This window comes from Rhinolophus sinicus, chromosome 14 (assembly GCF_057876585.1).
Source record: "Rhinolophus sinicus isolate RSI-liver-muscle chromosome 14, RSI-T2T, whole genome shotgun sequence".
Lineage (NCBI taxonomy): Eukaryota > Metazoa > Chordata > Mammalia > Chiroptera > Rhinolophidae > Rhinolophus > Rhinolophus sinicus.
In genome coordinates, this window is record NC_142514.1 from 146,092,175 (window position 1) to 146,116,710 (window position 24,536).

The window sequence follows — 24,536 nt, forward strand, 5'->3', positions numbered from 1 at the left end:
AAATATGTACACAAAGTAAAGAAACAAATAGTGGCCAGGATGGGAAGACTTCACAGAGGGCTGACAGTGTATAGAAAGTTCTGACTGAGCTTGGTGACAGATGGGACCTGGGAATTAAGGCAGAAGGAAGAGCTGAAGCTAATTATGGGAACAGACATAAAGACATTTTGAAGGCAGACTCCAAGATACAGGGCAGTGATTGTCCTTCCCGAAGGAAAAGCCCTGGCAGCTGCGCATTTTCTGGCCACGAGAACCTGGAGAAGGTGATGCTGTGGACAGAACAAGGGAAGGCTGATGACAATACTAACAGTAAAGGTAACGGATTCTTGTAACGTGCCAGACACTGTTCATCTGTTAATCGTCATAAACACAGGTGGTAGTCGTTGCTGTTATTCTCATTCTGTGGATGAAGAACTGAGACATGGCGAGGAACTTGCATTCATAGTGTAAACGCAGGCACTTTGATTCCAGAGCCTGCCCTCTTACCTTCTACCCTCAGCTGCCTAAGGAAGTCTTCTGCATGCAGGAACAAGATAAATGAAATCATCACAAATGACAACAAGGTTTTGGTAACTACTATTGCTTCAGCTCTGAGACACTTCCTCATCATGACGTGGGTAAGGTATAGATTTCTTGTTAACCCCCAAAAAGTAAAAACCACTAAATTTTGTCAGATCAAGAGCGTTCATTGTGATTGCTCAGCATGAGGCATCTCCAAAGTGCATTTACAAGCATTCGATAATCATTAGTCATACTTTACAATACTTTTGTGAGAGTTTCTCCCAGCTGAGACTCTGGCCAACTGTGTGAGAAGGGCAAGGTGAGAGGTGTAGAGAATCCTGGGGACTCCTGCTCCGCTAAAGTTCTTGAAAGAAATCCCCAAAGCTTCAGCAGCCTCTTCTCAATCTACATAGCTACATAAGACAATGTTTAGTACATCTGAGACCCAGGTAAGAGATATCCAGCATAGGTTGGCATCCAAGCTATGAACTGCCCGCACAGAAATTACATTTAGGAAAAACTATTGCACGATGCTGTTAGAGACCCCTTTTTGTGATATTATGTTTCTATTTGGAAACACTGACTCAAATGATTCTAAAAATGGGGTCAGTGTGGTGGCTGGTGGTTGCCCTTAGGGAGGAAACTTTCCCAGGGTTATTCTTGGTCTCAGCCTTATCTGGGTACAGAAGAGACTGCAGGTAACTAATGTACTTGATTGCAGCTCTGAGGGTTTCCACTTTGCTGAGTCGTTTCTCCAGGTACTCCTCCGGCAGATGATGTCGGAGCTGGGCGTAGCCTTCGTTCACACATTTCACCCGCTGCCTTTCCCGCTCATTTCTTTTCCTGATAAAAGCCGGCCCATAGGAGTAGTTGCACCTTCTGTAATTTGGATAAGGCATTGGGAAGGAAAAGGGGCAGGGTTCACCATAATTCTCCATGATCAGGGAATCACTGGGAAAAGGCAGCAAGGGCAGGTCTTCAGAGTAAGGCGAGGGCGCCGGGGCCTCCGGGTACAGGTGGAAAGTGACCATGGGATCCAGATAGAAGGACCTGGTCAGTGGCAAGTGGGCAGAGTCAGAGAAGACAGGCAGTTTTTCTGGCAGATTAGAGTAGCTCCTATTGTCCATCACTTCCTTGTTAGCCTGGAAACATAATGAAGTTTATTAATTTGGCCAAATCAGAAGAGAGCAGATATCAACTTTCTCGGAGATCAATGTTTTAAAGACTTTTCTGCTTCGATGTGCAGTTTCTGAGCCCATTCTGAAAACAATAGTCTGTGGGGGGTAAGAGAGATTTTTGATGGTATAAGAAACAGCGTTAAATAACATTGACTCAATTTGTGAAAAAGTTATTCCCTTTCAATTCTCTTTCAATCCTTATGATTACAAAGACACAGCTTTAGGCTAGTGAGAATACATCTACACTAGAATGCTTCCTAATCCTTCTCTGGTGGGAGCCTTCAACAAGCAATAGCATCTCACTAGAATTTAATAATATTTCACTCTTAATTTCTATTTATTGTGAGTTATACTGCTTTCACATTTATAGCAGTGAGACAAACTTTCTTTTAAAAATAAAATCTACTTGAGTAAAGAGTATGAATTTGAAGAAAAATAATAAGTACATAACAATAGAGGTGGAACCCAGATAATGCTGACTGTGAAGGTGTATGCAAATAACTGAAGTTTGAGAAACACTGAAAAGCCATAATATTCAAATACACATTGGAAAAATTATGAACTAGTTAAATGATCACGCAACCTCACAGGAAGAGCCTCCTTAAATAATGCCTGATATGACAGTTGCAAAACCAAAAATACAAATAAGAAAGGAAGCATTTACTCTTAAAAAGTCACTATAAGATTCCTTTAAATGAGAAACTCCCCTAACACATTTAAAACATAGTCAATTTACGTGTTATTACTTACACACAACTTTAAGCATATTGAGTGAAGTGCATCTGGATTTAGGTGTGTTTTTTTTAATGGAATGTAAAGATATTATACCCCAAGTATTATACCACATTCCCTCTTTCTGAATAGAACTGCATCCATTGCATTTATTAAACCACCATTACTTTTTGTCTTTGACTATAATAATGTAGCCATAGCCAATTTTATAGGGATACTGCTGTTTAACCAGTTACCTGGGAGGCAGGGTAGTGCTGTGTGTGTCTATCTATCTATATCTATCTACATCTATCTATATGTATATATAGTACCAGGCATTGATTCTTTTCCTCTTTCCTTTCTTAACAGATGAATACTTGTGCAGCATTCCTTCCTAAATTGTACCTTACAGAAAGCCTGGATTACATTTTCCCTAACACTGGAAAATCAAACACTGATCTATCCAAAGCATATTTCTTGAGAGATGAAGAACATACCTACAGTTGAAAAGGAAAAGCCTCATGAAATCTAATTGTGGGCCTCCAGAAAAGAAGGAAAGATGGCTTTGTTAATTTTTCAGGGGTGTGATTTTTTCAACATCGTTAGGAGAGAGGAATTGTTCTCTATGTCTGGCATATGTAAAAAAAAAAAAAAAGGGAACCCCCCCACCCCCCCCCAAATCAGCCCTAATGTTTATGGGCAAGATTAGGTAACATTGCCACTTGCTTCTCTACCTGAGTGCAGCAAAAACTGTGCAGGCTACACTATGCAATGGGTGTAGCAGCCCCTAAGCACCAGAATTCAAGTGCAATAAAGTGTATTACAATTCCTGTGGAAAAGCCTATCCTACCTAGTATGGCTACCGAAAGACAAATGACTGTGGAAACAGAAAGGGCAATAGGGGATGGGGAATAGGAGATGAGGGGTGGGAAGGGTGAGGGGTAGAGAGGGTTATAATAAGTCATGGTGAAACAATCTGGAAAAAGACTAAATGCCAGGAGAAATTCTTGGGCATGGGGGAATGAGATTAAGTGTGATAGGTCCAATTAAACAAAAATCAAAACAAAGGAACAGGAAATGAAAAGATTCCAAATTACTGACCAAATGACCTAAAATAACTAACATAAAAATCTCTGGAAGATTAAAAACTAGCCAAGATTCTTTCAAAAAGAAAAGGCTGCTGAGAGAAAAAATTTAGGAAATTTTTGGAAAATTTTAGGAAATTCCCAAGCCAGGAATTCTGGAGGGTAAGAGATAAAGAACATGTATGGCCAGAAGCTACAAAATGATGTCACAATCGGTATGGAGCCTGTATTTCTACATTTCTAAAAACAGCAGAGCCTTCTTTCTGCCCATGGCTGACAAGTCAGAAGCGATACAACAGGTACCAAAACATAAGGCAGATGTCAGCAAAGCCAATTACACACAAGAATTCTTTGGGTATGGTTTTACCCTGATAAAGCATTTTAATACGGTCTTAAACCTTGACCCAGATGAAATCTGAGTAATTTATATATGCCACCGGGAATTAGAAGTTTCTAGGCTTTAATAAGACTTTGCATAATTCTTGGAAAAAGAGCCTGGGGTCTCTGGAGACACACTGAGGAGAAGCCTTTTCCATTAAGCATTTCCAAAAAGTTCACTAAGCAATGTAGTAGCGTTTAAATATGATCATCTTTTATTCAAAGAAGAAAATATAACCACAACACAAGAGCGTGATAGAATAAAAAATGCAGTAACAAAGGGGATCAAGCTAGGACTTCTAGCGAGGCTGGACATGTTTGTAGAAACTAAGTAAAAGTTTTTAAAAGAAAGCAATGTAGACTCTTAGTGCTGGGCTCCACACTGCCAGATACAGGCACAACTCACAACAAATGCACTGACCCTGGGAAAATCTCAGGTTTCTGTCCTAGAGCTCTTCTGGAAAATAAAGGATGAGGTCTTACTGATAAAATCCTAAACAGATCCTGGATACTCTGCTGAGCATAAAAGCTTCAACTCTCAGAGCTATCAAAAATATCTAGCACGTGAAAAAGCAAAACTGCAACTGCACATATAATTGACTTATGGAATGTTAGGGATGCAAGGAACCTTAGAAATTCTCTTAGCCAGTCGCTCCTAGCTCGTGACTCGGCTAAGGCTGCAGCGCCAGTAGCAGAGCAGGGAGCACAAAACGCTTTCCACTGCTCCAGGTGACGTACCCACCAGCAAAATCTGAATCTTTCCACATGTAGGCATAGCTGATAATTTAAGATAATGGAATAAGCAGGTAGCTGACAAAATTCTTCACTGATCAGCAGTGCCTGGGGGTTTTCCTAAGCATCACGTCTTATTCTCTCCCAGGGCCGCTCTGGGGAAGAGTCTCTTACCTGAGGTTTGTCACCAAGATGCTGTATTTTGGCCTCAGTCAGACTTAAACCTGATTTATAGGTGATCATTTAGTAACATTATGCAAAGTAGCTTACAGTTAAACAGGACTGCTCAGTTCTGGTTTAGCTGTTTTTTTCTACCTAACGTGTAGATATGACAACACACAACAATACTAAGTAGAAAGGTTTGCTTACAAAACTGACTCTTGTAACAAATTGTTTTGTAAAAAGAATGCTTCCCCATTCATCTGGGTTATATGCTTTTATATCAAAATTATTCATGGAAAGTACTTTTAAGTAATAGTCTCATAATGTGCAAATATTGGTCAATGTTCTTTTAGAGATTAAGGCCACAACCAGGAAGGTCAATATGAACCCACAGTTTATTGAAATACCTGTTAACTTTTTTTCCTTCTAAATAAACTATATTTTTTAGAGTAATTTTAGATGCACAGCAAAATTGAGCAGAAAGTACAGAGAGTTCCCATATACCTCCTGCCCCCACATACACGTACCCTCCCTCACCAATATTGACACATCATTATCACTCAAAATCCAGTTTATATTAGGGTTCATTCTTGGTGTTGTACATCCTATGGGTTTTGATAAATATATAATGACATGTGCCAGCACTATCGTATCATACAGAATAGTTTTGCTGCTCTAAAAAGACTGTGTTCCACTTATTTATCTCTCCCTGCCCTCAATAGCTGACAGTCACTGATTTCTTCCTTTTTTTTTTTTTTTTTTTTTTTTTACTGCTTCCATCGTTTTGCCTTTTCCAGAATGTCATATTGTTGGAATCATACAGTATGGAGTCTTTTCAGATTGGCTTCTTCACTTAGTAATATGCATTTAAGGTTCCTCCATGTATTTTCATGTCTTGATAGCTCATTTCTTTTGAGTGCTGAATAATATTCCATTGTCTGGATGTACCACAGTTTACTTATTCATTCACCTACTGAAGGACGTCATGGCTGCTTCCAAGTCTTGGCAGTTATGAATAAAGCTGCTATAAGTATCCACGTGTAGATTTGTGTGTGGACATAAGATTTCAACTCATCTAGGTAAATATCAAGGAGTATGATTGCTGACTTTATAGTGAGGATATGTTCAGTTTTGTAAGAAACTGCCAAACTGTCTTCCAAAGTGGCTCTGCCATTTGCATTCCCACCAATAATGAACGAGAGTTCCTGTTCCAGGAACTCTTTGTTCCCAATCTGTATACCGTTTATTTAATTGTCTTATTGTATTAGCACTTATTGTCAGTGTTCCAGATTTTGGTTCTTCTAATAGCTGTGTAATGGTATCTTGTTGTTTTAATTGGTATTTCCCTGATGACATATGATGTGGAGTATCTTTTCATACACTTATTTGCCATTTGTATATCTTCTTTGGTGAGGTGTCTATTCAGGTATTTGGCCCTTTTGTTAATCAGACTATTGGTCTTACTATTAAGTTGTAAGAGTTCTTTGTATATTTTGGACCATAGTACTTTATTTGATGTATCTTTTACAAATATTTTCTCCCAATCTGTAGCTTGTCTTCTTGTTCTCTTGACAATGTCTTTCAGAGCAGAAGTTTTTTATTTTAATGAAGTCCAACTTATCAATTTTTTCTTTCATGATTCGCACTTTTGGTGTGGTATCTCATAAGTCATCACTAAACTAACAGTAATCTAGATTTTTCTCCTATGTCATCATCTAGGAGTTTTATAGTTTTGTGTTTTACATTTAGCTCTGTGATCCATTTTAATTTCTTGAAGGGTGTTAAGGTCTGTGCCTAGCTTCATTTTATTTTATTTTATTTTCGCACAAGGATGTAGTTGTTCCGGCACCATTTTGAAAACATTTTTCTCCCTTGTACTCCCTTTGTTCCCTTGTCAAAGATCTGTTGACTGTATTTGTGTGGGTCTATTGCTGCGCTCTGTAGTTTGTTCTATTGATCTGTCTGTTCCTCTGCCAGTACCACGCTGCCACTGACTTGATTACTGTAGCTTTATAGTTAAGTCTTGAAGTTAGTGTCAGTCCTCTGACTTTGTTCTTTTCCATTAATATTGCATAGGCTTTTCTGGGTCTTTTGTCTCTTGATATAAGCTTTAGAATCAGTTTGTGGATGTCCACAAAATAACTTGCTGTGATTTTGTTTGGGATTGTGTTGACTCTATAGATCAAGTTGAGAACTGACATCATGACAATATTGAGTCTTCCTATTCAGGGACATGGACTATCACTCATGTAGTTCTTTGATTTCTCTCATCAGTTTTGTAGTTTTTCTCATATATGTTTTCTACATATTTTGTTAGATTTATACCTATTTCATTTGGGCAGTACTAATGTAAATAGTATTGTTTTTAATTTCAGTTGTTTTCACTGTTGGTACATACGAAAGCAATTAACTTCTGTATATTAACTTTCTATCCTGCAACCTTGCTATAATCATTATTAGTTCCAGGAGGTTTTTTGTTCTGTTTGTTTTATTTTACAATTCTTTTGGATTTTCTACATAGATGATCATGTCATCTGTAAACAAAGATTTTATTTCTTTGTTCCCAATCTGTATACCTTTTATTTCATTGTCTTATTGTATTAGCTAGGATTTGCAGTATAATGTTGAAAAGGACTGGTGAGAGAAGACATCCTTGCCTTGGTCCTCAGCAATCAAGTTCCTGGTTTTTCACCACTAAGTATGTTAACTGTGGGTTTTTGTAGATGTTCTTTATCAAGTTAAGGAAAGTCCCCATTCCTAGTTTACTGAAAATTTCTTGTTTATCATAAATGGGTGTTCAATTTTGCCAAATGCTTTTTCTGCATCTATTGATAAGATCATGTCATTTTTGTTCTTTAGCCTGTTGATGTGACGGATTTTATTAAGTGCTCTTTGAATGTTCAACCAGCCTCATGTACCCAGCAAAAATTTTACTTGGTTGTAGTTGAACTTACAACTTTTAGTACTAACCATAAAATCAATAATTTTAGGGGTTTAAAAAATTGTTTTTCACTAACCAAAATACCCATTAACAGTTCCTAAAACCTCATACTTAAAAATTTAATTTAATTCTAATATAATTTTTGCCAGGAATTTCTTAGCTCCTTCCTGCATTTTAATCTCTCAATTTATCAAAATATTTGTATCTTTCAGAGACTCACCTTAGTACCCATACATTCTCTCTCTCTCTACACACACTGTGCACACAGATAATTTAGTACCAATATTTTAGTACCAATTTAGTACCAATATTTTATGACTATACTGGTACAAAACAGTATAGTCTCGCAACAGGATACAGAATGCCTTTGCATCTTCAAGTTCATCATACAGCAAAAGAGGGAGGAGAGAAAAGTTAGGAGACATAGATACATTGGTAGGTGTTTCAAAAATTATTTTTATTGTTACATTCCAAAGAGGACATAGGAAGAAAAAAGCCAGTTATCCAATAACTATAACACCTATCAGAAGGAGGCACCCAGAACTCCAGAACTCGTTCAAAGCTGCACATACTAGAGCTCAAACAGCTGCCTCTCAACCTGACCAGAAATACTGACAAATGTGTGTATGTCATCAATCCAGGGAGGCTTGGGTTTAAAAGAAAATTTCTTTATTGCAAGTATCCAAGTCCTTAGCATTCGTCCTTAAAGATATTAGAAGATGAGAAAGACCACATACTCCAGGACTATGTTTAGTCAATACAGTAAACTAGCAAATGGCCAGTTTATTCTGGGATGCATTGCATCAGACATCACAGGACTTGAAGAAAATCTGTATTTGTAGAAGAGCCATCAGGCATTTCCGATCTAGTTTACCATGAAGTACAGCCACAGGCCAACCAGATACCTAGATAATAGAGTCAGTGCAAAATTCAAAAGGGATAAGTTGGGGCTTGGATGAGGATGGCTACACTGCAAAATACAAATGAAACTTGAAAACAGAAGGTAAATCTATTTACAAAAGTTTGTTTAGTAAAGTGACTTGAGAAAAGTTATGTTAGGCAGTTTCCACGCATCCCTCCCCTTTCCTGACAAAGAAAAAACACCTGAAAATTATCTTGAAAACCAAGTTAAAACTGTGTGGTGAAAAAGAGAGTGCTTGTTCCAGGTAAGGGACTTCAAGATATTTGCAGGCAGACTTGTTTTTATTTGTAAAAGTCACAAATAGGAAAAGGTTTAATGTCTGACTTTGAGGTGTGTGCTTTTAAAAAGGTCTCTATTAATATGTTAACAAGAAAAGGAAATACCAAGCCCGTTTTTTTTGTTTCAGGTTTTGAATTTTTCCAGGAGGAGTTGGCAAAACAACAGAATATTAAAACATAACCCAGGAAAACTCAGTCAATTTTTTCCAGTTGTCTGCCTCGTTGCTTTCTAGTTACCTTGAATTTGATTCCCAATTAGCTGAGGACAACATGACGGTCAAAGACGGATTTTCGCTGTTCTTGAACTTGAAGTTTCCAACGCTGTTGTGCATACTCTACCTTATTCAGCACATTGGCTCGACTGCGGGAGCGGGCCAGCACGTCGTGCGCATTTGCAAAAGGCTGGTGATCCTGAAAGCCCAGGAATGGAGAACATCAGAGACGGCATGATCAGTGTAAAACACACACAAAATAGTGGGTATCCAGCCACAGAGATAGAAGCAGCTGGATTTTTCAAAGAACAGACCCAAACAGACCATCTATTTGGCCAAGCACTCCTAGGCAGTCAACTGCCAGAAGTAGGATGAACTCAATCGCAGAACAGATGGTTCAAGTTGCGTAAGTGATGAGGAGTTATCTGTGAAATGTTCCCCAAGTCAACATTTCCAAAGGCATTTCCCTTAAGAAGCAGGGACCAAGACAAACAGTGGTCATTTGTGTTAAAGAAAAGCTTCCCTAGAGAGTAGGGGAAACGAATCTATTTTCATATTAATATCTACATGCTACAAATATGGAAAGTACAACTTTTCCTTGCTTTAGTCAATGCTATACAGCTAATCCATGGCAGAGGAAAAACCTGTCTTTTCATTTCCTGACTCCCATTATATTAGAATTGTTGGTTGACAGCTTGGGGCCACATTCCCCAGGGAACATGAGTGGACAGGATCTTATCTCGGTTGGTTTTCATCTCTCCCTATACCCTCAACACATACACTCAATGAACTTGTTTCCAAAAGCTTCCTCATTTCCCCCTTCCCCACTCTGAAATGAAAAGAGACATAACTCAAGTGCTACACTACTCTCTATTACCAAGGACAGTGGGGAATTATTACTTCAGCATTTCTATTCGATGAACACTTGAATATTTCATTGCGGAACACTTAGCAGCCTCTCTGCTAGTTGCTGCCTTAGGAAAGGGGCTGCTGAAGGCTTACCCAGGTACCTTGAGAAAACCAACCTGGTCAAAGTTAACCAGTGCCACTGATGTTTGTAGTCATTACACAGGAAACCACTGTGCTAATCTACCTGTGAATGCGATGTAAACACAGCTGCCTAAATGACAAAGCATTCAATACTATTTATTGCTTTTGTTTGCCTTTTCCTTGATCTCTTTTTCCGAAACCTCATTTAGCAAAGCTTCTAAAGGTTCCAACATAGGATCTAAGTCACAAGTGGTACTTCTTAAACTAAACTATACCTCTAGGAAAGAAACAATATTGTTTTGCTGTACATGTTTGCAAAAGCCCTGTTATACATTCAGGGCAGGAGTCAGCATGTCTATGGAAAGCTATACACAACCACATAACAATATATACGACTGTAAATATGTGGTGTTACAACACTCAGTCTTCTTTTTATACCAAGACATTTACACAATGACTAAATCTCAAAGAGATCAAAGAGTTTTCTACAAAGGATCTTTCCCTGCCTTCTTTACCAAAATTCCCTCAACTTTTCACTTAATTTAGGAAACAGCTGTGCAAACCCCATTATTTTTTTTATTTTTAACCTCCAAATGAAAATAATAAGAACAACTTCATAAAGTTAACAAATTTTCAAAGATGTAAGAAACAAGGTAAGGAAAAAGGAAGGCTAAAGTTGTTGGATTACTCGATTTCCCACAAGGAAATAAACCAATTCAAGGTCATCTAACAAATTAGCACAAACACCAAAACTTAGCTCACCTAACCTTGACTTGGTACCATATTGTCTAAACATACTGATTTTGTTCAGGTAGAGTAAAATGACACTATAGGAATATCATGATGGACTTGTATATAAAATATTATCACCATTGGTGTGTTTTGACATAAACAAGACTAGGAAGAAGGATGTACTTTGTCAGCAGAGCACCTCTCAATTTCATAGTCTTGTTATCTACTCTTCAAGGTAGGGGGAGAAAAGTCTTAAGGAGCAAATTTAAGGATTAAACAAACCAGTAATCCTTTTGGTCTGTTCTCCACCTATCAGAACAAGATTGAACTAGTTGCTCACGGTCATGGATGCGGGGAGAATGCAAATAGAGATTTACCCTTTTTATATGTTTGTTCTTTTTACACTTGATAAAATTACAACAAATACAAAACATGTTTTAATGTAATGCTTTGACAATAGCAATGATGTGTCATGGATATATGATACAGTAAATATTGCGACGACTTGCAGTGAGCTTAACTATTTGTACTAACTCTCACTTGATTTAAAATGCTCTACCCTGAACAAAAATGAAAACAATTTAACTGAGAATCTAACAAAAACATTTTAAAAAGCACACACACATATATATATATATATATACATATATATATGTATATATATACATATGCATATATATGTGTGTGTGTGTGTATATATATATATATATATATATATATATATATATATATATATACACTCTCATCTTGGATAAGCAACAATTGTAGGAATTTAAATTTAACTTCGTTTTGTACAGTTGTTACCATAAATTCACAGCTATGATGAGAAAACCTCCTCTTCCCACAATCAGTTTAACAGATAGCCAAGAGTCACCCAGACCTCTCAGAAACAATGTTCTCAAATGGTCGACTTACACACAGAATCAATCACCGGTGAACAAAAAAGTTACTAAGCACATGACCCCACCAATCACATGCCTTTCCTACATTTTTTTGTCTATACATTTGTGCATCCATTTCTTTTATGTTCTTTGTGTATGACATTGATATTGCCTATTCCTAAAATCAGGAACCAGATATTTCATGTGGTAAGTAAGGAAGGAAAGGATGTGGTTTAAGTCAGACTTTCTATGTATGTGCCTTATAATAAAATGGTTTAATATGGCCTTTGACACATAACATCTTCATATGTTAGTTGTTTTCAACTGGAGATGATTTTGCTCCCCAAGGACGTCTGACCGTGTCTGTGGATATTTTTGATTGTTCTGATTGGGATGGAGGATGCTATTGGCATCTAGGGAGTAGAGGTCAAGGACGCTCCTAAATATCTTACAATGCACAGCACAGCCCCTACGACAAAGAATCATCTAACTCAAAATGTCAGTAGTGCAGAGGCTGAGAAAACCTGTCATGTGGGAATGAACCTGGGTATGATATCTGAGAGTCTACTACTTCTGGTTCACAGCGTCCTTTCCTTCTAGCTCTCTCACCCCATCAGCCCCACTATGCCTGGTGTCCGACCACATCAGAGTTCAGTCTTGACCTTTATACCCCAGCCTATCAGTCCCCTCCTGGAATGCTTCAAAAATAAATAAGCAATTCTTATATGATTAAAAATAAAAGGGGGAAACACACTATTAGTGATTTATTTTACATACCCATTTCTGTTTCATCTCTTTACTGCTAGTATTCAGCACAGTATTTGATAATAAAAAGTTACTCATGTATTATTTGAATTCATAAAAGCAGCAAGGGAAAAATAAGTAAATAGAGGTATTTCTATGGAAGCTCTTGACAAAACAAAAAAATGAAATCTTTCCCAAATAAGTTGAGTATTCATAATTGATATTCACGAGACACCAATGTATGGATCAAAAAGCAGGCTCGGTGTGTAGTTATAACTCAAGCCATCCAGTCAGGATCCCCTTTCCCATCTCTCACCAACAGATCCACAAGCCATTCCAGAGTAAAACGACTTGTGACTGTGGTTGGCAAGGGCTCACCCTGGCTTTAGGTTTTGGAATTGGTTCTTGAAACTCTACTGAATTTGATCCACTTTAAGGAACATAGTCCAATAAAGTAATCCAAAATCAAAAGTAATTTCTAAAAAAATTATATATATATAATAATGAAAAATAGCTGAAAATTTGGAAACAAGCCCAAATAGGATGACAAAACAAGTAATACAATTCTCTAAGCTATATCGAATAACAAGTTTGTGGACTATGTCAATTTCTGGACATTTTTGAATGAAGTAATAATGTTAACACAAAAAGGAGACCACAAAACAATTGATTCACTAATTATACCAACTATATGTACAAACATAAATGTGTTTGAAAGATAGGGAGAGAATCTGGAGTGATGGTTTTATTTTTCTCTAGAGTTAAAGGTCACAGATTTTTTTAAAGAAGGAGAACAGGAAACATAAAACATCAGCAGGTTATCCAGCTTCACTTCATTCAGATAAGAACATCCCCTTCACTAAAGCCTCTTTCCCTTCTGTGATATTTGGTGATGCTGACAGGAAAGGTGTTCAGGCAGGAGCTTGGGGAGAAAACTATCTCAGATGCTTTTCTCACTTAACCAGGGAAGGCACTGAAAATTGAGCCCTTGATACTGATGGGCAAGGCCTTGTATAGCACATTTACCAAGGTTCATCAGTTTAAACCACCATATTTATGGCTCTAAGAGCAGTTTCCTCATAAGGAGACATATACGAAAACGAGAAGTGTCTTTAGCTTCTCTAGTTGGGCATCTGCTCCAGCACATGAACGTCTCTATGAGACCGTTTTTCACTTGCACTTTCCACCAGATAACGGCAGAGACTGGCAGCGAATAGCTAGGGCCTGCTGAGAACTTACCCCAACATCGTCATCGCTCTGTATTAGTTGTGAGTGTCCGAATAGGCGTCTCTTCAATATGGGCTCAACCAGAGTCAGGTACACCATGTACAGAAGCAGAAGGCCCAAAATGGACAGATAAATTATAATGGTAACCTAAAGGAAATTGAAAATAAGTTACATCTCTGTTCAAGCCAAGCAATCAGAATTTTGTATAACAGTAAAGCCACAGTGAGGACTGATCTATCTGCTAAGCATAAAGAATTTCTATACAAACCAGATTCCAACATTAAGAAACAAACTCAACTCTGCACCAAGGTATTAGTTAAAGAAGGAAGAAAGCATTTTGTCTTTGGGACTTTTTTATGAGTCTTCAAAACTCCATCTTCACCTACTGCTAATCATTTGTCACCACCTGGCACAGCAGTTCTCTTTCTCACCTGAAGCTAGTGTCCTAGATTCAGCAGTACTGCTGCCAAGACAAATTAAAGGAGCCCTAATAGAAAATGTAATTCAGATGAATTTCAACAGAATACCCTTTTAGACCAACTTAGGTATACAAAAATATGTTTTAAGCCAGTGATTTTCTTGAGCTCTAATTTGTGTGCTAACACCACCCTCCAGTATGGCTATAATTAAACACAGACAATACGAAATGTTACCGAGGATGTGGAGAAACTGAACACTCATATGTTTTTGGTGGAAATGTAAAATGGTACAACCAATATGGAAAACAACCTAGCAGTTTTTTAAAAGTTAAACATAAATTACCTCTCTAAGGAATCTACCCAAGAGAAATGAAAGACATGTATGCAGATATTCGTGACAGCATTATTCATAACAGTAAAAATCTGGAAATAATCCAAATGTCCATCAACTGATGAATGGATAAATAAAATGTGGTATATTCATATAGTAGAATGCTATTCAGTAATAAAAAGGAATTAAGTACTGACATGCTACAACATGGATAAACCCTCAAAACATTATGCTAAGTGAAAGAAACCAGTCACAGAAGACCACATATTGTATGATTCCATTTATATGAAATGTCCAGACCTGTAGAGACACAAACCAGAATAGTAATTGTCTAGGGCTGGGGGTAGGAATGTGATTAACTATAAATGGGCATGAGCGATCTTTTTGGGGTGATGGGAATGTTCTAAAACTGGATTTTAAAAAATTGTTTTAAATTTGCTAAAATTTATAGAATTGTACACTTACAATTCTATACAATGAGTGACTTTTAGGGTCTGTAAAGCATGCATCAAAATTTTTGTTTAAAATAAAAAAGGACAGTGAGGGTTTCTCTAAAGGACGGCACCCTGCTGGAGCAGGAGCTCTGCCACTCACAATGGAAATCTTTGTAACTGTTACAGCTGACCACCCCAGATTCCTCGTGAGGCCTCTTTTTGAGAAAGGAATGGGAAGCTCAAAAAATAAATAAATAAGTAAATAAGTAAATAAATAAATAAATAAATAAATAAATAATGGGAAGAACTGTTAGCCACCACAATAAAGTAACTGAACTCAGTAAACGTCCGAATGGTATTGAGAGTAATCTACATTCCATTTCCTATAGCAAATAAAGAAAATAAATCTTAAAATCCAGAAGTGATGTTTCTAGAATAGTCACTATGTAATTTTTTCTAACAGTTTGAGAAGGCAGGAAGAAGAGGACCTAACCATGCTGTTCTTTCATTAGCCTTTGGCACACATGACCTACAGAGAAGCTGGGATATTTTTCTGGGACGTGCTAATTACACATAGGGCATCTTTTGCCACTTCACACATCATACCTATGTAACTCTCCTAATTAAGCCGCAAAGCATCTCAATGTGGCAAGCTGAGAGCAGGCCCATTGTTCCTTTGGGGGTGGGAGTTGGAGATAAGAAAGAAGGAGGTAAAGGGGAGAGCAGTAGTTTAGATAACTAAAATAGAATTCAGATGTCCAAAATTCTTTCTTATCTTGACACCATCAAGAATTATTCCAGAAGCAGAACAGATCTTTTCTTTACCTTGATGGTTACAGAGCTTCTTTCCTCATATTTGCATTCGCAGCGTAGACAGTACGCTTCTACATCAGGCCCCCGCACAGGCATGGGGTCCACAACATGAAGGCAATCGCTGAAAAAAAGAAGATACAATATTGCTGGATTTTCTGCTCACACCAGTCAAAACTTTCCTGAGATCCTGAGTAATCTCTGAATTTACCCAACGAAAGAATATAAGGAACAAATAATCAGTAAGGGAAGTGAAACCATTTCCTCTCTTAATATCATCAATTGGTAAGATTTAAGCGTCTACAAAATCATAAAGACACATATGTAGTAACTATTTTGAAAAGTGCTACTGTTAGTTAAAAATGCACCTGAAAAATCCCAAATGGGATCAAAAACGGCTTAGCAGATCAAGTCATATTCAGACTTGTTCAGTTACCAAGTAAAACTGCTTTAAATGATTTAAAGTAACCTGGGGCTTTGTTCAAATATGAGATTATCTCTTTTATGAATTAACTAACATCATTCTTAACAGCCAGTGTGGTATATGAATAACTAATCACACTTAACAGTTGATAAATTCTGAAACTCTGAAACCTGAACACTCAAAACTATAGTAAGAAACAATTACTTTTATTAACGAGCAAAAATCTATTGAAAAAGCATGGAAAAGGAGGCTTAGGACAATGAAACTATTTTAAAAAGAAAAATGATTACTTGGGAGAAGTATATCAAAAATAATAAAAGGCTAAATATTTTTATTGTTGGATGTTGCCTGTTTATTTTTCTCTATTTTCCAGGCTATTTATTTATGGCTTATGAAAACTCAATTCTATCAAAAAAATATTTTCCCAGAAATTTGCCAATTCTAGGAAATAATTAAATTATTACTCTCCCCAGCTATTAAGAGCCTACTACTCTGATTGCCTTCAGCAAAAATAGGCAAGGCTTTCCTGTCCTGCAGCCAGCTCCTGGGCAATTTTCTTCCCTTTTGTCATCTCTTTACTAGGCATTTCTGGCTGCCACAACAATTCTGCCATAGCTTCCTGTCTCATCCCACCCATCCTACACGGGGACACCCAATGCTCTAGGCTGATTCTTTCCCTTCGCCCTATCAAAACATACTTTTTTGTGTTCCATCCCTCTGAGCTATGGCATAAGAAGAAAACCCAAAATGGCATAAATAATAAATGTTCAATCAGTTATACTTAACAGGTAATTTTAACCAAAGTAGTATGTAATGAAAAAAATAAGTCTTCACTGGTAGAATTTCAAATATGTCCCACAACATATAAATGTGTGATATCTGTTCCAAACATATAGAAGAGCAGGACTGTAGCAAGCTGGGTGCAGGCATACAATAGGCAGAGGAAGCTAAATCCCATTACAGAATCTATCTCAGAATCACAGAGCCCATCCAGTCCAGCATTCTCAGGAGTCATCTGTACAAGATCATAGAGTAAACTAGTAGCTCCAAGGACCAGAATCCAGGGCTCCTGCCTCCTAGATAAGGCCCCCCTGTATCTCTCTGAACCTCAAGAAAAATGAGATTTATCTCCTATTTAATTTCTTATTTCAGCTTCAGAAGCCTCAGTAAAAATACATAAGAATTACTTGGGAATATAAGTGCTGAGTATTGAGTGTTCTTTTTGAAGTACAAATCCAGTTTAATAACGAATAAATACTGAGTGCTGTGCAGCAGTTGTGCAGGGTTGGAGAGGAAGCAGGAAGATTGGTTCTCACTGGTCACTGTAAACAGAAAACGCTAACCGCTTTAGGAACCAGGCAACACCTCCCCCTAGTGCCCCAAAGAGGAATCACTGGCTTTAAATTACAGCCCAACACAAACCAGAGAACTCAAACTTTTCTTAAGTCACACAGAGGGAGTCAAAGAAGAATTAAAGCTAACAACGGGATAAAACGGAGGCCAGAAGGTGAAACGATATCTAGGGCCAGACAGATACTGGAGGACTCGTAAAGCCATGATTAATCCGTGATTAATCACCGTGATTAATCAAAGCTTGCCTGCCCTTGTGCCAGTTAAAAACTTTCAGTGACAGCTGGGAATCCATCCTCAGTAAAAGGCTCAGCTGCAAAACAGAAGCAAGGAAGAGGGGGAAGAAAAAATCCTAAACAAGCTTTGTCTTCAACTGTTTATTTTCAAAGCTCCCTCTTTTGACCAATAACCAGGGATGAATGACATGATTCTGTCTGAACCTAGAATAACAAAAAGTCACTGAAAAGATTAGTGCTAAACACTTAAATAGTGAGTTTACTTGCCATTGAGATAATAGGCATCATATTCTATTACTGATAATAGAATAAACTGTAAGTGCTCAATATATTTGGAAAATTTATAGGAATAACTTAAAAACTTATTGTATCATGTAAACTAGCTGATATAAAACCTATAAAAATATAGTTAAATTACTTTGTAATATGAGACAGTTTAATTGAACATGGAAGTTCACAGAAAGTTATCAGGAACACAATTATCAAATATCAGATTGAACCAAAATGAGAAGAATAAATAATATCAGAAAAAGTAAACATGCTCAAAGGCTGCCTTTTCTTTTTCAAAGTCAGCTTGGAATATCGTAACCGAACAAATTTAATTTTGCTTTCAAACTTTTGCTGTTTAAAGTCAAATACATGTGAAAGTCTGTAGCATTTGGAGCTATTTTTCTTCTATGCCTATCCTCGTAATTTTCTACTCTGGTTACTGCTACAAACCTCCAAACATCACAATTCCATGGGAAGAAGCCCATACATCCTGCCACAAAACAACTGCTTGCCAACCATTTCAAGGCACGCATAGAAAAAGCTATCATTTGTAAGGTCCACTGAGATAAACAGAGAAGGCGGCTGGTGGCTAGCCAGTCAGGAGCCCAGTCATCACAGGCCTGCCTGATTACCCCACGTCTGAATGGATCGACATCTTAGCACATCTGTAACCTTTTCATGGCACACCAATTAGGAAACTCTGATAGACATGGCTCATTCCCATTCCTTCCTGAGCTTTCTCCTATATTTGGCAATATATCTTCAAAACCTGCAAGTTGTAAAAATTATAACATGGATAAATGAGGCTTACCTTCCACTGAAAAGCCAGAGGAAGGACCAAAATTTAAGGGGGCGCAGGAAAGTAGATATCAGTAGTTTAGGTGGCACCAACTCAGCCACACCCCCACAGAAAACCCTCTCTACGGGGGCTTAGTGTTTTGCTATTAATATATTCCCATAGGCTTACATCATGCACTCAGGGCCTTACTCTGACTTTTTCAAGTGGAAAAGGAATTTGATACTTTTGCTTAAAAAAATACTTCAAACAATAAATTGGATGAAAATTCTGGACTAAGTGATAAACACGAAAGAAATTTGACAGGTAATTCAGTAACCCAGAATACTTACCAATCCTTTTGGGATATGTTCTTATTATAAATATGTCCAGGATTATCTTTATAGGGAGGGCAAATACATTTACATCGAACATCCTCGAAATCCTGTAACCAAAATAGAACTTAGTATAGCTTATTGACAATTTATCATCAATATTTTTAAAAACTGCACCATATCCATTTTGCTAAGCATCCCTGACAAATATTCTAAAACTATTCACTTAAAACTTTGAGAGATCCAAGTTTTTAAAAGCCAACAGTTCTTTTTGGTAATGCTAATGAATCACTGTAGACCGTTTCCCCGAAAATAAGACCAGCTGGACAATCAGCTCTAATGTGTCTTTTGGATCAAAAATTAGTAGAAGACCCGATATTATATTATTTTATTTATTATATTTTATGTTATGTTGTTATATTACAAGACCTGGTAGACCGGGTCTTATATTAATTTTTGCTCCAAAAGACACATTAGAGCTGATTGTCTGGCTAGGTCTTATTTTCGGGGAAATACGGTAGTATATAAAATCATTTTGAAATAATACCTAATATGTGATCTGTGACTTATTAATCACATTTATGGGTCAGATGACAATCAAATTGTGCCAACATTATCGCCATCTGCCTGGCAGCAGAAAGACATAGTAGACGGTTAGCGGTTCCTGCAAATAAGAATGCTGATTATAAAAGGATGGGAAAGAATCAAATTAAAAAATACTCAAAAAAACAAGTCACAATTCTTCTATTCACCATCCTTCCACCCTTTGATAGAAAGGCATTAATATGGATAAAAGGGGTTGGGCCAGATTCCTATAGAAGGGATGAGGTGTGGCTCATTGGTCCCAAGAGGACCAGGTGCACTGCATATATATATATATATATATATGGTGGTATGTCTGGTAGAGCTGTTGACAATTCAGTCGGTGCTTGGTGCTGGAATTTGTGCTCAATGAGGTGGATTCAGCTAAGTGTAAGACATGGTTTCTGCCAGGCATCAGGACATGCCCTAGTAAAGGAGACTGACAAATAAGTCCATGATTACACTACAGCACCTAAAGTGATGACAGGAGATATGTAGAGGGTGCCAGCAATGTTTTGAAAGTCAGGAAACTTGCTGCTCTTCCTCTTTCTGGTGGGAGGTAGGGAAGCTATCAAAAAGAATCCCTGATCAAGAACCCCTGATCAACCCCGCCCCCCATATTTCTGCCTGTAAGACGTCTTTCCCAGCCCCTATAAAGATATTATAGATTAAAGCTCCTATTTTTAAAAAAATGCAACTGTCATTCTGTTTTTCCCATCACATTAATGTGAATCCCTTCTGTTTTCCCCAGTAAATGAGCTAGCTCATCAAGGAGGAAGAAACGTGTGAAGGGCAGGTCTGGAGAATAGGGGCATAAAGGTCAGAGAGCAGAATGATGGGCTAGAAGGGCCAAGATGAGATGGATCAGACGAGAAGGCCAGAACCTCACCCACCTCTCCTGTAGTTTGGATCCTAAGAGAAGGCAAGAAAGGGGCCAAGAGATCCTGGAGGGAGTTAGATGAGGATATTAGGTCTGCGAGAGGGACTCTGTAGGTCCTATTGGGAAGGAAGGCTGCCCAGAGTGGCAAGTTCCCACAAGGAGAAGGGAAGCTGCTCAGGAATGAGTTGAGATGAGTTCATTCCTAAGAAGGAAGACTTCTGTGAGATGAGGGCTTTCTGTCATTTGGGCTTGTGGAATGGGGGCGGGATAATAGTCTGACAGGCTGGTGGAGGGTGGTGGTAGACTGTTAGAGCTTAAGGGTGGAAAGTCGAAGTTCAAGTCTTCCAGAGATGGAAAGGTAAAATTTGAGGCGGGTGCTGTCGGGGCTGAGAAGAGAAACCCCAAGGAGGTGGAGGAGTTGCAGTCCAGGCTGCGGGCACTATCAGGCCTGGGTGGAGCTGGGGGCCGGGGCGGGGTATCCGGGAGGGAAAGAAGAGCGCACAGTCAGGGCTGCTGCTGGGAGCGGAGGCGACGGCGGTCAGACTGTCAGGGCAGGGGGGCGAGAGTGCTATCGGGCAGGCGGGAGGGTGACGGGTGGCGGGGGAGGCGGGGTTGCCAGGACTGAAGCTAGGGGTCGAGCTGTCAGGGCTGGGAAAGCAATGGGGTGGGGAGCAGGTTGACAGACCCCCGCCAGGAGGGAGGCAGGGGAGGCGCTCCTGTCTGGAGCGCAGGCTGGGCGGGACTCACCTTGGCGGCGTCTGACAGCTGCACCAGCAGCAGCACCGACAGCGCCAGACAGGACAGGCTGAGCAAGGAGCCAAGACGAAGGAGGCCTCCCCACTGGGTTGCCATCGCTGCGAGACCCAGCAGCCGGCACAACCCGGAGCCCCCCGAGACCTGCTCCCGGCTCGGGCTCAGGCTCGGGCTCCTCCGCCAGCACTTCCGTCTGGGCCTTCGCGTCACCGGCCGCGCCGGGTCAACTGCAAAAAGCATCCGCCCCGGAAACGGTTCCCGGTGCGAAGGGTCCGAGGCTGCGCGGTGCTGGCGCCGGCCAGGCCTAGGCTCGGGCCCGGGAGCCGACGGGGGCCTCTCTGGGGGATCAGCCTTGGCCCTGCAGAGCTTTGGGGGGCTAGGATATCTTTCCCTGGCGCCGAAGCCAGGGAAACGGGTGCGCTGGGAAGTCCTCCTGCCAGGGAGACCCCCCGCCAGGCCGGTGTGTCAGATGTAGACCTCCCGCGACCCCCGCGAGACCGGAGCCATTCGTTGCGAGACACCGGAGGCCGGAGTGAGCCTAAGCCGCCGGAATTAATGAGACGGCGGCCCAGCCCTGCTAGCGCAGGCAGGGCGGGTGCTAGGCGTGGAGACGGGTATGGGACTGGCCGAGCCATCCCTTCCCGGGAAGCCCACCCGTCAGAGAGTCAGGGATCTTCTCCAGCACTTTTGATACTAACCTGCCGCTCAGGCGCCTCCCGGACGCCATTCCCCGCAGGGTTTCTAAAAATCTCTTTGAGCTGCCTCCGCGGGTGTAGTCTCCTCCTGGGAGTCCTTGCTTGCCTGCCGCTGGGGGCTGGCCACCTAGGTCCAGCCTGCCCGCAGGAATCGGGATACAGCGGCGGGCTGGGCTGGGCTGGGCCAAGTCGGGCTCCGGAAGGTGTGGAGTTGGCGAAAGTACCGCCCTAGTAGCCTCCTCCGCCCAGGACTTCAGAAGGTGGGTGATGGAGGCGCTACAATCCTATTCAGGGCGGCTCGCCCGTAAGTTGGGGGGTAGCGCTAACCCATCTTTCTCCAGTGCGGGTCATCCAACGCAGGTAATTTAGGAGAAGCCGGGACATGGCGCATTGTCTCCAATTAAAATATTTTTCAGTTAGTGGAGACAGAAGGGGTTGGGGGTAGTGAAAAGGCTACAGAGCTCATCACATCACTGCGGACTTGCTCAGTGACCTTGGGCAACACTTGCTTTTTCTGGGCCTCTGGTTCTTGGCTCAATATGAGGAGATTAAAGTCTTTATGTATGGATTTCAAGTTCTCCCATAGAATACCCGTGTTTCTTTGATAAGCATTTTTTTAAAGGTGGTCTTCTAGTTTGTGGGAGTGTTTTAATTAACAGCATTTTCCTCCCATGTTTCTTGTTTAAGCTGGAATCTAACACAAGAAGGTGTCTGATACTGCACCAAATGTATTTAGCCCCTTTCAGTCCCAAGTGGCAAATGATACCCACCAGAAGTCCCAACCAGAACGGGAGGGGCAGGACTAGATGACCCTTCACAAAAACCCCTGCAAGCTGCCCTATGAAGACGCCACCCCATCACATTGTGAAATATCAAGTCTTTGTAGTGGGTGTTCTGCTGGCCAGAGGACACTCTGGAGACACTTGGGGTCAAACCTTGATCTGGGATTGCTAAAAGCCTGCTGATCAGCTAGTTTGGGGTCCTTTTAGGGTTAATTGTCTAGGTCTAGCACCTAAAAGGAGTGCTTACTCTGGATGAAACCTCATAGGCCTTCTCTTCCTTCTTCAAAATTGTTCTCAGGGCCTTGATGGGGGTACAGAGGCTTAGAGGAGATAAACAGTACTGCCTCCGTCTGACTGGCCTCTTCTGTTCGATGGAGAAACACCAAGTACACTCGGTCTAGGAAGAATTTCAGAGTTGCACTGTTAATACAGTAGTCAATCCCTAGCCACATGTGGCAACGGAGCACTTGAAATATGGCTCTGAATTGAGATACGGTGTAAGTATAAAATATACACAGAGTCCAAAGATTTAGTACAAAAAAAACTCATGTTTTTATATTAAGGTTACATATTTTGGATATATTGGGTTAAATAAAATACATTAAAATAATTTCACTCGTTTCTTTTTTACTTCTTAAATGTGGCTATTAGAAATTTTAATATTTATATTAGGCATCGCTGTTCTAGAATATGGAATGTGGCTGCCTGGCGTGGAGTGTGACTGTAAGATGGTTGCCTGGCTGGAGACTGAAAGAAGAGGACTGGGTAAGGGAAGAGGTGACAGGGAGGGACTGGCACAGCTACAGCCAAGGATTTGGGTGAGGCAGATGTCAAAAAATGAATGTAACTTTAGGTGATGCAATAGAAGTGGAGGGGTCATTTCGTCTTGTTCTGCCCTGCTCATACCCAGATCATTCTTACTTTTCCCTTAGGTCCAGGGGTCTTTTAAGTTAGAAAGCTTTCCCTGACTTAAGTGTAGTCCCTTCTGTTTGTGTAGATCTCTCTTAACTAACCCCATTATGGTAAAATTATGTTTTCCTATCTGCCTCTATATTCCTAACCTCCACCAAAATATTTCAAGCTCATTGAGGGCAGGGACCTTGTCTATTATCTTTGTACCTGGAGAGTAGGATATAGTAAAAAACCAATAAATGTTTGTGGGGACCCAGAAAAGGGGAATGGGAGAGGCTCCTCTAGTCAGTCTCAATCACGTACCTACTTGAATCCCTACTTGATTCCTTTCTGACAATGAGAGGGTGAAGCTGAGATGCCCAAAGAAGTACAGATGGGATCTGGGGCACTGTAATAGGCAGAAAAGGGGAGATTTCTGACCTAGATTCTCCTAGATCTTCAGGTCACATTGGAGTTGTTGTTTACAGGCAAGACTGGCTGTAGTGAGTGCCCACTCTTTTCCCCTTTCTTTTCCTTGTTTCCCTGTGACTAGGTTTCCCTACTTCATTCCTTTAAGGAGTAACACAGGCCCAAGTGCACCCTCCCACCAGGCCTGGGCCCTCTCACTTCTTTGTGAGGCCTGGAAAATTCCCTGGTGGGGGATGGACAGGAAAGTAAGAAAAGCCTTCTCTAAATGTATGTGTGAAAGTCAGAAGGTTAGGAAGCAGAAGTGACAATTTATGTATCTGGGACAAGTGTATCTAGGACCAAGGTTTTGCCAGCTCTGTCTGCAGTCCTCCGCCCCCTTTCTCCTCCAGTTGTTCAAAGAGCTCTCTAGATGCCTCTTTCTTACTTTGACACCCCATCCTTTCTGATTTACCCAGCCCTGTCTCAG

The 24,536-nt window shown here is 40.1% G+C and overlaps 2 protein-coding genes across 4 annotated transcripts; both read right to left on the bottom strand.

Moving 5' to 3' along the window:
• Positions 1-608: 608 nt before the first annotated feature.
• On the bottom strand, positions 609-7,995 carry ASCL3 (achaete-scute family bHLH transcription factor 3). Its single transcript, XM_088791631.1, has 2 exons — positions 4,760-7,995; positions 609-1,643 (listed from the first exon to the last, which is right to left on the bottom strand). Exons 1-2 carry the CDS (start codon positions 4,826-4,828, stop codon positions 1,086-1,088), a joined length of 627 nt encoding a protein of 208 aa, XP_088647757.1. The 5' UTR covers positions 4,829-7,995; the 3' UTR covers positions 609-1,085.
• A 129-nt stretch (positions 7,996-8,124) lies between these two features.
• On the bottom strand, positions 8,125-22,146 carry TMEM9B (TMEM9 domain family member B). 3 transcript variants are annotated; one of them, XM_019728654.3, is made up of 6 exons: positions 21,268-21,495; positions 19,077-19,168; positions 15,684-15,792; positions 13,687-13,821; positions 9,126-9,299; positions 8,125-8,593 (listed from the first exon to the last, which is right to left on the bottom strand). In XM_019728654.3, the coding sequence occupies exons 1-5, from the start codon at positions 21,370-21,372 to the stop codon at positions 9,144-9,146; spliced, it is 597 nt and encodes a 198-aa protein (XP_019584213.1). In that variant the 5' UTR covers positions 21,373-21,495; the 3' UTR covers positions 8,125-8,593; positions 9,126-9,143. The 3 variants fall into 3 exon arrangements, with proteins under 3 accessions (XP_019584213.1, XP_019584223.1, XP_088647756.1); XM_019728664.3 differs by lacking the exon at positions 21,268-21,495 and adding an exon at positions 21,972-22,146 and having other exon boundaries at positions 8,125-9,299; XM_088791630.1 differs by having other exon boundaries at positions 8,125-9,299.
• Between the last annotated feature and the right edge of the window lie 2,390 nt (positions 22,147-24,536).